At 39.9% G+C, this 13,054-nt stretch overlaps 3 protein-coding genes across 6 annotated transcripts in view; 2 read left to right on the top strand and 1 right to left on the bottom strand.

Annotated features, from left to right (window-relative positions):
* Positions 1 to 725: 725 nt before the first annotated feature.
* LOC113202377 (serine/threonine-protein phosphatase 5) lies at positions 726 to 7,819 on the top strand. Its single transcript, XM_026416567.2, has 11 exons — positions 726 to 936; positions 4,657 to 4,898; positions 5,036 to 5,177; positions 5,268 to 5,389; positions 5,874 to 6,038; positions 6,163 to 6,268; positions 6,387 to 6,529; positions 6,627 to 6,714; positions 6,817 to 7,036; positions 7,121 to 7,202; positions 7,351 to 7,819. Exons 1-11 carry the CDS (start codon positions 843 to 845, stop codon positions 7,408 to 7,410), a joined length of 1,464 nt encoding a protein of 487 aa, XP_026272352.1. The 5' UTR covers positions 726 to 842; the 3' UTR covers positions 7,411 to 7,819.
* Positions 7,811 to 10,862, bottom strand: LOC113202378 (cancer-related nucleoside-triphosphatase homolog). Of its 4 annotated transcripts, none has more exons than XM_052263702.1 (6): positions 10,748 to 10,862; positions 8,635 to 8,687; positions 8,399 to 8,561; positions 8,247 to 8,331; positions 7,979 to 8,167; positions 7,811 to 7,911 (listed from the first exon to the last, which is right to left on the bottom strand). In XM_052263702.1, exons 2-6 carry the CDS (start codon positions 8,678 to 8,680, stop codon positions 7,828 to 7,830), a joined length of 567 nt encoding a protein of 188 aa, XP_052119662.1. In that variant the 5' UTR covers positions 8,681 to 8,687; positions 10,748 to 10,862; the 3' UTR covers positions 7,811 to 7,827. The 4 variants fall into 4 exon arrangements, with proteins under 4 accessions (XP_052119662.1, XP_052119661.1, XP_026272354.1 ...); XM_052263701.1 differs by lacking the exon at positions 10,748 to 10,862 and adding an exon at positions 10,307 to 10,325; XM_026416569.2 differs by lacking the exon at positions 10,748 to 10,862 and adding an exon at positions 8,936 to 9,033.
* LOC113202379 (DNA-directed RNA polymerases I, II, and III subunit RPABC3) overlaps positions 9,202 to 13,054 on the top strand; it is a 67,963-nt gene continuing 64,110 nt past the window's right edge. The window contains exon 1 of the mRNA XM_026416571.2: positions 9,202 to 9,351. Coding sequence (XP_026272356.1) covers positions 9,279 to 9,351 — 73 coding nt within the window. The 5' untranslated portion in view covers positions 9,202 to 9,278. The remainder of the gene's footprint in view (positions 9,352 to 13,054) is intronic.

Here is a 13,054-nt window from a genome sequence, read left to right as displayed (position 1 = left end):
TTTTTTTTTTGTCCTGATGTCTGGAAATGTTCAGTATAGGGTCTACAGTAAAATTATGCTCATTTCTTCAAATCTAAAAGAGGTTTTGCGCAGACAGATTCACAACACCAGGACTGCACAGGATCTTTTGGGTAATTTTCAATCGGAGTCAATTTTCCTTATTCAGCCGAACATGTTAGTTACTTTCTGTTTCTTTTCTTCTTTCTATATATTTTTGATGTATCATCTGCTAAAAATTGACACCCTTAAAATCTCCCGGTCAAAAATGTACCCATTTCGAAGTATTCCAAAAGAAATTCGGCAAACTTACCCAAAGTTGACAACATCCCTAACGGTCGGACACGCAGTCTCGACTTCTCTCCAGGTTCCTACCCTACTTACCCGCTGGCACATGCGCATCTAATTTGTACTCGATAGCCCATGCCCCACGAGTGGGATCAACACTCATTGCTATAACATGTCCCACAGCTTCAAACGCTCCAAACCGGGAGCCCGAGCCCGCCAGTTCTTAAATGTGAGCGGGTCGTTAACTCCGTTGACGCACCTAGCGCAATCTATCGCTCGAACCACGCACCCGACACAGGATGGGGAGGCGGAGGCGGGGGAAGGAGGGGATCTCTGTGCTTCTGCTTTACCGACATACCGACCGACATCACCATGTGGTCTGAAGTGGTCCAAGAGGCCGTGGATGCATTCAGGAACAGGCCCAAACAGGTGACGAACGTGGGCCGCGGTAAAGTTTTCGACATTCATCTCAATTAGCCTACAAATGTGCAGCTCTTGCACACTCTGATTCTGTGTTCCTCAATTTTGTTACTTTTACAGTCGAGAGAAAAAGTATCATGACCACCAATGAAGAAACAAAAGCTGAAATATCGCCTGAAGATGTCGCCAAAGCTGACAAATTCAAAGAACAGGCGAACGGTTTCTTTAAAAGTAAGGCCCCTTGGTTCTTTAGCCTACGATGTGTGTGTGTACATGTTATCTCCACCTACGGGCTTGGCCCCGCTTCCTCTCGTAATGTGTGGGTGTTGACTCTCCTCCTGTCCAGACCTGCTTTCGCTTGCATGTTCTCGCCATCGTGCCGCCCAACTCTGTTCCTTAACGATTTCTACAGAAGATTGCTCAAAAGTGCACAAGATAGTAGTAGTTTGAAGGTTAGGAATAGTGTGCCGAATGGGACCACCCGTGGCGTCAAGAAGAGTAATAGGACCGGCTCAGTGGCTCTGCCTATGACATGACATCTCGAGTCCAGGTCAAGTTGTCAAGAAGTTGATTTTTGTATTCCAGATTGAGGGATTTTTTTATTAGCCAAGCACAAGACACTAAGCAATTTTGAATTGTGGCATTACTCATTGAGTGCTGAAGAATCATTGATGTCATCCTTTACTTCAATTCAAGAGCTTTAATTCAATAAAACCTACTGCCATTTTGATCATGTTCTCACACACTCCTTCATGATGATACATTTAGTGCAGTGATTAGTCTTTGTTTACTATTGACATTTGCTTTGGTTTCTGTTGTATCTTGTTGTTTCTTCCTACTCTTCTTTCAAATAATATATAATACTTTTAACATTCTTTCCAGTTGAATGTGACATCATTTTACATTTGACAACTATCATGTCTAATTTTTCTTGTTATTTCTTTGCTTCTATTTCATGTCTTAACTTCAGTCCTTTTATTACTTTAGTATTATAATATGGTTTGTAAATGTACGTGCAGCTCTTTATTTTCACTGGTTGGTAGAAATGGACATGCCTGTAAATAGCATTGAAACATACCTTTTTCAAAATTTCGGTAAATATCGCATTTCAAGTAGTTTGTTTATCATTTCTGTAACCGATGAGGAAGCAGCGGGAAGCAGCCTTTTATTTTCAGATAAGTTAGTGTGAATTTTATAAATAAATGAGAGCTTGGACTTTCATATGTTCTGAAAGTTATATGAATTTGTTTAAACCTTCTGATTTGTTTTACATTAGAATGGCTTTTGATGGAAAACAGTTTTATCGTATTCCATAAATATTCTGTTTTATTACCTTGTGACCAATGAAATTTCTTTATAATTTTGTTATTTCTAAGCAAGGAAGCAAGCTTAATAAGAGTCTAGTCAAGAGATAGCTGGAAATTATTTCATAGTTTTACTTTATGACATCTCAATCTGAAAATATTTTTGGTCTGCGAGGAAAGATTCTAGTGCTGCCAGAGATTCTTTGATTCTCTGAATTGATGAAGTAACCTGGTGGCTCATCTAATAAAAAATGTACTCATCTGCGCTACTTTTTGGGTTTAACTTGGAAGAGGGTGTGAAAATTGTTATTGGTTCTCTGAGCTAGAGCAGAGTGCTAAAAGGCTGATCCCCATTCCAGGACATGGATGAAACTTTCATTGGACTTCCTCATCATTCAAGAGGTGCTGCCATTCAAATGATGTCACCAAGAATGGTTTTCGTACCATTGATGCTGCTTCTGTGTGCCTCTTGCACTGAAGCATGTTCCAGCCGCCTCCGTAACCGTAACCGCCCACCCCCTACACCATATCCAGCAACAACACTAAGGCCATCTGTCACCTATGATATTTTTGAATGTCCACCATTGTTAGAACAAGTTTTCTGCTTGAATAATGCTACTTGTTTTGCAATTAAAGTTGGCGATGTATTGGAGTACAATTGTAACTGCACTGAGGGATTTATGGGAAGGCGTTGTGAGCACAAGTATGTCGACATTGATGGTGAACTTCTTTCACAACTATCTATTCAAGAGACACTGTCAGAATATGCTGGGTTAGCTGGAGCTACAATATACTTCATGTTTGTAGCTCTAGCTTTTGGGCTGTGGTGTTATCTCCGCCGGAGAAGACATCGAGTTAGCAGTGAGTTGCAGGATGTGGATCAAGTTGATGGAGTTGCCTTTGAGCGGCCTCGTCCATTTGGACCACGCCCCACCAACATCTCTTTGGAGCGTTTAGTGAAGAAAGAACCTTCAGTGTATAAAAAGAATGGCAATAATAAGCGAGAAACGCCATAGTACTTAGAAGTTCCATTAATGGATGGTTTTTGTTTCAATTTAAGCCTGAGTTACCTGGAGTCTATATTGTTGTGTACCTTACATGCTATTTTTCATTAATTAAAATTGTATATCATTTATTTGTTGTGTCTGACACAGTTGATTAACATTAATTGTTAATTTGTGCTAATCAATGCTAATGATGTTAATATTTTATTTAACTCCAAAGATGCTATTGTGTATCATTCCTGAAGCTTTTCCTTTTACACCTTAAGTATTAACTACAATGAGAATGGGTTCACCAGGTAAATATTGTGCCTGTAATGCAATTGTTCAATCCCACGGAGCTTTACAACATTTCTGTACAGATATGAGTGGCAACATCAAGTTGCATATAATTGTGATATGTGAAATGTTAATGGACTTCATGGAAGAATTTGCATTGTTTGTTCCTAAAGGTTCATGTTGGAGTCAAACACCGTTTGCCATTCATTCATTCATCCATTCATTCATTCTTTGTTCTAATTTCAATTTGTTTTTGTTGTAAGTTAAAAGCGGGTGTGAGTGTAAGTCATTTTTTCCAAGACTCCTTGGATACTTCATTTAAGCATAAGACAATATTCCTTAGCATTGTGTCTGCTGGTAGTCTTTCAAAGGAAGACTATCTATGCTGCTAAATCAAACACCTATGAACATTTTTGGTACATTTTAATATCATTTCAATTATGCTTTTGTTTTGGTAACTTTTTCTCCACCTTGGCTGGAGGCGAACTGACAATGTTGAACCAGATTGTTTCATACAGTCCCATAATTTAGAGTAAGTTACATATTTCCAGGTTAAGCAATAATGTCGGCATCCGTCCAGTTACATTGATAAGTTATTCAGACATTCCTTGTCTAACCTTTTAATACAAATCTTTTTACTGTTCCATGTGATTATATTTTATATTGTTTTGTGATTTTTTGTTCTTAATCGGGATTAAGGAACTGAACTTACTGTCATCATTCTTATCAATGGAAATGGTAACAAATTTCAAATGAATTTTGAGTTGCCATTGCTAATTAATTATGTTGTTCATTGATTTCAAATTTTGTTAATGAAGTACAAATACAGTAGAAGCAACAGTTTGATATACCATATAGATGGGTTAAATGTGACACAGATGCCAAATTATGGTATAAATGTTGTTGATTTCTTTTGTTATGTTTCATGTAATTTCTTGTAATTAAACTTGTTGTCTATTAGGCTGGATTTTTTCCTTGTGCTCCTTGAACTTCAAACTTGCTTTACAGATCTGTGTTTTCATTGCCTTGCACATAGCATTTTACTTATCTCTCAATATTTAGTCTTTATTGTATTCCTCACATTTTGTGAATAATTACCACTAGTGCTTCATTTTTTGCTTTAACACAACATTCATGATGAGGCAGATTAAGAGTTTATTAGCACAGGCACTTTTCTTTTAATTTTCTGAAATTTAAAAATGGAATACAGTGAGCCATTGGATCGATGAACACCCTACAGTCATGATTGCATAATACTGTCAAAATGTAAATTCACTCTACCCGAACTCACGACTATTTGAATTAAAGTAGAAACACTATTGTTGATTTCTATTTTCTATATTAATTTATAACATTCTTTGTTCCAGAGCAAGCTTATGGAGAGGCCATAGATCTTTATACAAAAGCAATTGAACTTAATCCTTGCAATGCTATATACTATGGAAACAGAAGTATGGCATATCTACGCACAGAGTGCTTTGGTGCTGCTCTTAAAGATGCTACAAAGGCAATTGCTGTCGACCAGGGCTATGTCAAAGGTTATTATAGAAGAGCTGAGTCGTATATGTCATTAGGAAAGTTCAAACTTGCCCTAAATGACTATCAAGCTGTAAGTATTGTTTTTGTGATAGACCTGTTTTTCTATACTCATTGTGTTTTATTTCTTCATTTCATCTTACAAGCAAGGATCTATTGAAGAGACAGCATGCTTATGCATTCTTTCTTGACATCTTTTTTGTCTGACAGGTTGCAACTGTTCGACCAAATGATGCCGAAGCAAAACGAAAAGCTTTAGAATGCAATAAAATAGTAAAGAAGATTGCCTTTGAGAAGGCTATATCAGTTGAGACAAAGAGTATAGCAGATTCAATTGACTTTGAGAGCATGGGTAAGTGTGTTTAACATTATTTTCTTTTGACGTTCTGTATGACTATGCCAGAAATTGTCAACTCATTCAAAATACTCTTGTTTATTGAAGCACTTGAAGGTGATTACACTGGCCCTACATTGGAGGATGGAAAGGTTACTCTTGAATTCATGAAGCAGCTAATGGATACTTATAAGAAACAGGGCAAGCTACATCGTAAATATGCTTACAAGGTATGTGTCAATTTGTTTAGGGAGTGAGTAGACTAATGACAGGGTTCCAGAAACTTCTTTTTGCTAACCATGTATAGTTGTTATTTATAGTTTATTGGCAAAAAGATAGATGTTACAGTTTTGTTTCTTTTATCTTTCTTTTTCACTCTTAAAAATGGCAAGGGAATGGAAGGGACCTTTTTCTACTTACAAAGAGGAACAGCAGTGCTGGTTCTTGTTAAACTGCCACTCAGTTCTTTGGCACCATTGTAGGGTTTTAAAAAAGAGTGGATTTTGTTTTGCTGTACTGATTATACACTTGCTAAGTGGTATTACTAATACTGTATTTATCTGATATCTTATACCTTAGAAGTGAAGAGTTGAATATGTCAAGACAGGAAGATTTTTTGGGGTTAATTCTTATACCCAGAGAGATCAGCAAAATTAGTATGATCGTGAAATCCAATCAGACTTTTAATCTTTTGCTGTTGCTTTCTCCCCCTAGATACTACTGGATGTGAAACAGTGGTTCATGAAACAGCCTACCTTGGTTGAAGTACCTATCGCAGATGATGATAAATTTACTGTTTGTGGTGACATCCATGGACAGTTCTATGATCTCATGAATATTTTTGACCTAAACGGACTTCCATCTGAAACAAATCCCTATGTATCCTTTTACTTAAATGAAAACATGTGTAAATTAACCTTATGTTTTATGCCTTAAAAAAAAAATTGAAATGAAATAATTTATATTATTTTGTATAGAATTGTTTTCCTTAAGAAATTTTCAGTTATTCAATGGTGACTTTGTTGACAGAGGATCATTCTCCGTAGAATGTATATTTACATTATTTGGATTTAAACTTCTATATCCAAACCATTTCTTTATGGCAAGAGGTAAATCAACAGTCAGGAACTTTGCTGAACTAAAAACTGCTGTGCAATCTTACGTGTAATTGATTCCAATTCTCAGGGCCAGTGAAAATTTATTAAATCTTATCTTGTTTCTCTGAAGGTAACCATGAAAGCCACAATATGAATCAAATGTATGGATTTGAGGGGGAAGTCAAAGCTAAGTATACCACCCAGATGTCTCAACTTTTTACGGAAGTCTACAATTGGTTACCCTTGGCTCACCTTCTGAACCAGAGAGTTCTTGTAAGTACCTACCTATGGAGCTTCAAAATTATGTACAGTAAAACTTTTTTTATAATAATACATCATGTCGTATTTCTATAATTTTTCTTTACTTTAGGTTATGCACGGAGGTCTTTTCACTAAAGATGATGTAACATTGGATGACATAAGGAAAATTGACAGAAACAGAGAGCCCCCAGAAGATGGTAAACATTTCCCATCAAATCAAATATCTCGTGTTTGTTACTGACTCTCAGTTAAATTTATAGAACAATTATGTTAAAGTAATGATTTTCTAAATGTTCTAGGTCTAATGTGTGAATTATTGTGGTCCGACCCCCAACCACAGAATGGCAGAGAGTCCAGTAAACGAGGCGTTGGTGTTCAGTTCGGTCCAGATGTTACCAATAATTTCCTGAAAAAGAACAAACTTGATTATATAATTAGAAGCCACGAAGTTAAAAATGCAGGATATGAGGTTGCACATGATGGCAAGTGCATCACCATATTCTCTGCACCTAATTACTGGTAAGTACTGAATCCTTTTATCTTTGTAAGCCTAAGGTAGACCGCAGTTGAAGTTTCCTTTAATCCTTATTTATTTTATTATAGTGATACAATGGGAAACAGAGGGGCATTCATTACCCTCCAAGGGAAGGACATGCTACCCAAGTTCACATCATATGATGCAGTAGTATGTATCTTCTTTTTTCCTGTTTTTTTTTTTTTTTAATATCTAATCTATGTGAATGTCAAATGTATTGCATACTTAGATTCCTGTGGTTTTATTCAACTCTTTCTTGAAAGAATGATTAACCTATTTGACATTATTTCTATTTCAGCCTCATCCAGATGTGAAGCCTATGATGTATGCCAACTCCTTACTCAACATGCTTCCGTAGTGGATCAGCATTCTTATCAGTATAGCAATTCAAAAATTCCAGAACTGATCACATGTGACAACAAGAACAACATTAATTCAAAGACAGATCAATCCCTTGTAAAAGCTACAGAAATTGAAATCATCTCGGTTTGAAAGTGAAGTATGCTGAGGCTTTTTGTTAATCTGTTTTCTGGGACCATCTTTACTTTTTTAGCCATTTTAAAAAAAACGCATCTTAATGATAGAGTAAATGCATTTTTGTATTAAAAATCAGATACGAAAAGGAACTATGTCTTGTTGTCGGGTCTTCCCTCATTTTATAGGATGTTTTTATCACAAGCTTTTGAGTAGTTTGGTGAGATGTGGTGAAAATGCACGACCTGTGCATTGTCTTGGTGGATTAATAAATTTAATTTCTATACATTTAAGTCAAGTTTTATTTTTTTCCTAGATCATGGAAGCTAGATGTTAACAGCTGAACTATTTCATCAGCTATGTGATCTCTGTTCTTCATGTCGACCTGAGGAGAAAAACTAATTAGATAAAGTGAATTTATAAGAAACACATCAATTTTAAGACTAGCTTACTGTGATGAGTTTAACAGAAGGATGCGAGCGTACAAATTCCACTAGGGGAATGGGTTTTCCTTTCTGAACTGGGATTGTTCCTAAAATAGTATTTCTTGATGAGAAAGCAGTCTTTGTTGCAATTTCAAAGCTCTTACTGAAAAGTTCCATCTTGCCTATTTCATCAATAACAATAATGCTATTCTCATTCTGAAAACAACATAATGAAATGATTAAATAAATAAGAAATTTTGCATTGCAACAGATCATGAAAGTTTAAAGAACTTACCAAAGACTTAAAAATAGGAAGGGCTACAGATTCAAAAGATTGTAAATCAACTACATATTGTCCGACCTTGGGTCCAGTGATGTTTCTGTTAAGCAAATATCAGTAAGTTAGCAATCGAAACATCTAAAACACTGCAGAAACCTTATACCTACCCAATCCTGGCCAAAGAAGACTTTTCGCCAGCGAGAGAAACCACATCAAACCCAATACGCTTTCCTTTTTCCCTTACTTCTGAGGTATAAAAGCCCTTAACTGGAACATCTTTACGTAGCAGCTCAGAACACACTTTCTGAATGATAGTTGTTTTACCAACACCTGGTATAACAAAAAAGCTTCATGAGTTGATTAAATTTAAACAGTGGCATGAAACAATTGTCAGCTATTCTACCTGGAGATCCAGTAAGGATGATGTGTTGCACTGTAGATGTACTCATATTAAAACTGTATGTAAAGTCAATCACAGTATATTAGTAAATAAATATGTACATAAAGGCTCATCCACTTGACAGTAATTATTTATTTAATGCTGCTGTCAGCTGACAGCTAATACATTCAAATATATTTTCTTCTCTTTATTTAAGTGTCAGTCAGGTTATGGTTTCGGCGAATGAAACTCCACTCTTTTTCTCACTGACCTATGGAGCTAATACACTAATACTTTAGTTTTCCAAAGCTAGTTTATTGCTCACAATTGATTGACGTGGTTCGTGTTATTCAAGGAAAACATGAATATTAAAGAAAAAAATATGGGTAGTTGGCAGTGCTGCAAGACATGTCAGAAATGAGCAATGTTTTGCTTTCGAGAAGGCTGATCAAGTTTGAATGTTGTTTTGAGCAAAAGTGAGGTTGGGTTCACGTAGGTTTCACAATTCGGTGTGTTTTGAAATCAATAATTGGCGATTCCATTCTTGATTCAATCGAAAGTTAACAAATTCAAATTACTTCGACGTAGCTAAAAGTCATCTGCATCGTAAGGGGCTTCAATAACAGCCCGTTAAATCAGTGTCTATTGTTCAATCTAATAAATCAAGAATGGCCGGAGTATTATTTGAAGATATTTTTAACGTCAAGGATATTGATCCAGAAGGCAAAAAATTCGATCGAGGTAATGTATTGCCCATATTTAAGTATTACTTTCAACCTTTTGCTTTTGACAGTTTTGCTATGTCTAAACTTCCGTCGTCTTTCTAACCTTCACCGGTAAACCACGCCGATCATGTTTATTAATTACTAGTGAATTAACATTCCGAAATGAAACAGGTTCGTTTTTGTGTTCTTGACACACTGATTCCGATATGATCATATTCTTGTCACGACCTGGGTGAAAGTTAATGGGAGGTAGTAAAGTCGCTACTGATGGCAAGGACTCCATTTGTCGTTTGAACTTGATTTCACTCAATCTTCAGTATTACTCTTCGAAGAGGGGGGGTCTGGTCTGTTTCCCCATACTGATTTTTAGTTGTGATCCCTAAAAGTGTGTTTAAAAGCTATTTCCTTCAAATGGTTTTAAGTTGACATATTCATGGTTACCGTTGGTTTTTGGTTAGCGAGTTCGTAAAGTACTGTATTGTTAACAATTATTCCTAAAGTAGCTAGCAGCCTTTATATGGCACAGGTTGTTTGCCTTTCGTGCTTTATTTGTTAAGGTTTTAATAATTTTCAAGTTAGAATAAGTGTAAAATTATTGTTTTTATGTTTTGTATCCATAAGCATGATTGTCCTTGAAAACTTTTTGTGTAGCTGGTCTTATTATAGACAATCTGACCCAATGGTTTAAAGTTTTCTACTTGAGTGGCCCTATATCCCCTTAGAGAGCGCTTAGTTAAAGAAAACTTAACTTTCCTTGTTCTTAAGATTTTTTACGACTTAAATTCAAGTCAAATCCTTTAGTCTGAGTTCTGAATGGTAGGGGATGGAGCGTTGACACGTTGACTTTGGGGGCTAGGTAGATTGTCTGGTAGGTGACTACATTGGTTTTTGAACACAGTTGCACTGAGAGTCTTTGATCAGGCATTGTGCTTTTAGGTATTGAATTATTTAAAACAAAATAAGCTGCTTACTGTATTATTAATTACAATAAGTAAAATTTTTCGGTAGTTGTGGCTTGACTCTTTGGTTTCATACTTTCCTCTTTTCTTCAGACTTCCAAGAAACAATGTGGCGACACTGACACTTCCTGAAAGTCAGATAAAAATCAGGGAAAAATTATGGTTATGAAAGCCAAGAAAAAATTAAGGGAAATTAAACTTTGGTCTGGCAAAATTAGGAAGTCCAATACACTTCTTGTTGTTGTTTGGTGCGGTTTGGTGGTCCGTAATGCCTAAGTTTCATATGGTTGAAAAATTGCACAGAAAATGTCTGAGAAGGTCAGGGAATTGTGGAAATATTAAGGGAATTTGACAACTCCAATCGCATGACTTCTCTCAGGGAAGAGTCCTACGGGAGTGAACGAACAAGAACAAGGCTGCGGGCTACAGAGGCTCCCGCAGGGGCCGTCTTGCCTGTTCCACCGCTGGACCTCGACACTACGCCACTGTATGGGGCTCTCTGGGGTGAGAGCTGCACTCCGGGGCGCGGCGTCCTCGGCCGTGACCTTGACCGGCCCCTCCACCCTCCACCCCCTACCCCTTCCCCTCTGGCCCGTCCCTTCGTCTCCCTTCCCCTCTCTTCGTCCCCCTTCCTCTCTCTTCGTCTCGCTTCCACGCTCTCCCCCTCCCTTTCTCTCTCATCCCCTTGTTTCACTCGCTGTTTCCTATCTTTCATTCCTCTCTCCCCCGCCCTGTCCCGTGCCTTTGTCCTCTCCCCTCGCGTTCTGTTTCACTTTCTGCTCGCTCTTATTTCTCTTTGGTACGCGTTTCGTGCGGTTCGCTAGTTGGTATTGATCGCAGTCGCTAGGGGTAGCGGGTAGCAGGGGGAGGGGGCGACCGCCCCCCACGTTGACCACCCCGACGGAGCCCCTTCGCCCCAGCTAGAAGCCTCCACCGAGACCCCACCAGGGCCCCCTTCCAGCTCCCCTACGAGCGCCCCCTCTCCACGCTAGCGCCCCCATGGCTCTCCCTTTGCGGCTGAGCTGAGCCGACGAGGCCTCAACGATTCTCGAAATCCGCCATGGTTCCATCCAGGAGGCATGGATGTGTTCATCACACTTTATGCCACGCTGGACCTGCGGTACCTCCGACCTGTAGTGTCACTCGTGGTCTCACTGGCCCTATTATGTTTTGTATTTTAGACTAGGCAGTCCTCAAGACTGTCTCTACAGAAGGCAAATACACCCCCCCCCCCCTCTCTATAGCTTTAAGTGGGGGCGCTGAGTATGTATGATTACTGTAACGGTCCACTAAAGAGCCGTAAAGGCGACAAGGATTACTGAGTGCCTTAACCTGTTAAATGCCTACAGGCAGTGAACACAAGTAATACCGCGTAATACTCTAGTAGGGTGTACAGGGTATTGCGGGAGTGAAAAATATCCCCTCGGGCAGGCGGGGTTTTAAGTCCATCTGACGGAGGGGGTGATGTGATGCACTGTGGGTTGCCTTTCAGGGGATTTTGCAGTACAAATTGCCTACCTACCTTGATTTGGGCTTGGGCCAAAATAGGGGGGGGGGGGCGTCTCTTTGCCCTCCAGCCCAGAAAACCGCGCCTGGGCAAGGAGTAAAGTACAATTGGACGTGTAGCCGCGTCCCCCTGTTGTTCACAGGGGGATGGAGTGGGGGAGACGGTTGCTGGTGCGGCGCGACCCCTCACCTTTCCCCGGCCCAGGCCCGGCCCAGGCCCAGCGTGCGCGTGGGCAGGCACGAGGCGCGGGGCGCCAGCCGAGGCGCCACCCCGCGCCTGGAATACACGTGCTGAGGCATCCAACCCCTCAATTGGGAGTGGGGGTCATGTTGAAAAGGGGGAGGGGGGGGGGGGTTACGTGCGATCGACACGACGAAACCTTGAGAAACCTCTTACGACGAGATACATTTCTTCAAAGTCGTATGGAAGTTTACAAAAGAAAGCTAAATTTGGTTTAATTTGATATACCGTACTACGAGAGAGGACTACGGCAAGCGTCAAGTCTCTCTACCCTAGTTTATCACGTAGATGTGGTCCTCCACTAGCCAACTTGTTGTACATTTGCCCACGCCCAACTCGCGTCGTCAAACTCGCGAAAACTCGCGGTAAATTCGCGATAAATTCGCAAAAATTTGCGCAAAGTCGCCAAAAAGTTTATCTGAACTCGCTCGTAACTCGTGTCAACTCGTTGCACACTTATTTTGGAAGTGGGGGACCCCTCGAGATTTAAGGCTTAGATTTGCTATACACTCTCAGACCTGTGCGGGTTCATTCCTTAGTAAATTTTATTCGCAGGATTTCTGACCAGTGAGTCTAAAAAGTCAGTAACAGGATGAGCGTGACGGGGCCATAGTGTGTCGTGGTGAGAAACGGCTCGCAAGACCGCCCGAAAGGCTGCATGTGGTATATTGCAAGTATTCCAGAGTCTGTGGGGGGCCACCTAGGACTCTAACATACCCCCCCTCGGGGTCTCTCCCCTGCGCGTGTTAGGCCTATGGCCGCCTGTGGCCCGGCCAAACGTATCAAATTGCCGCCTCGCGTCTCTTCTGATCTAGAGGCATGGCCGGAGTGCATTTGTGTGTGAACTAGTATTCGGGGCATTTGAAGAGGATTCCCCACATATTGCTGTTTGGAATCCTCTGGAACCCCCGCGCCCTCTTGGGTCGCAGGTTTGGTTGCGCGTCCGACAGGAGCAGCAGCCAATCTCGAGCGGGCTAGCTCAGTGACGTCACTGCGTCTGTGTCTACCCCCCC

Source organism: Frankliniella occidentalis, unplaced genomic scaffold, assembly GCF_000697945.3.
Source record: "Frankliniella occidentalis isolate FOCC.00 unplaced genomic scaffold, Focc_3.1 Scaffold13, whole genome shotgun sequence".
NCBI lineage: Eukaryota > Metazoa > Arthropoda > Insecta > Thysanoptera > Thripidae > Frankliniella > Frankliniella occidentalis.
Note: the sequence above shows the minus strand (reverse complement) of the source record. Positions and strands in the feature narration are given on the sequence as shown.

Coding starts and splice junctions, on each gene's coding strand:
- LOC113202378 (XM_026416569.2), bottom strand. CDS start 8,973: ATGTTTTCCTTGAATAACACGAACCACGTCAATCAATT. Junction 8,562..8,634: donor CATCCTTACTGGATCTCCAG/GTAGAATAGCTG, acceptor TTGTTATACCAG/GTGTTGGTAAAACAACTATC. Junction 8,168..8,246: donor TTCCTATTTTTAAGTCTTTG/GTAAGTTCTTTA, acceptor TGTTGTTTTCAG/AATGAGAATAGCATTATTGT.
- LOC113202377 (XM_026416567.2), top strand. CDS start 843: ATGACCACCAATGAAGAAACAAAAGCTGAAATATCGCCTGAAGATGTC. Junction 5,178..5,267: donor AATTGACTTTGAGAGCATGG/GTAAGTGTGTTT, acceptor TGTTTATTGAAG/CACTTGAAGGTGATTACACT. Junction 6,039..6,162: donor CATCTGAAACAAATCCCTAT/GTATCCTTTTAC, acceptor AGAAATTTTCAG/TTATTCAATGGTGACTTTGT.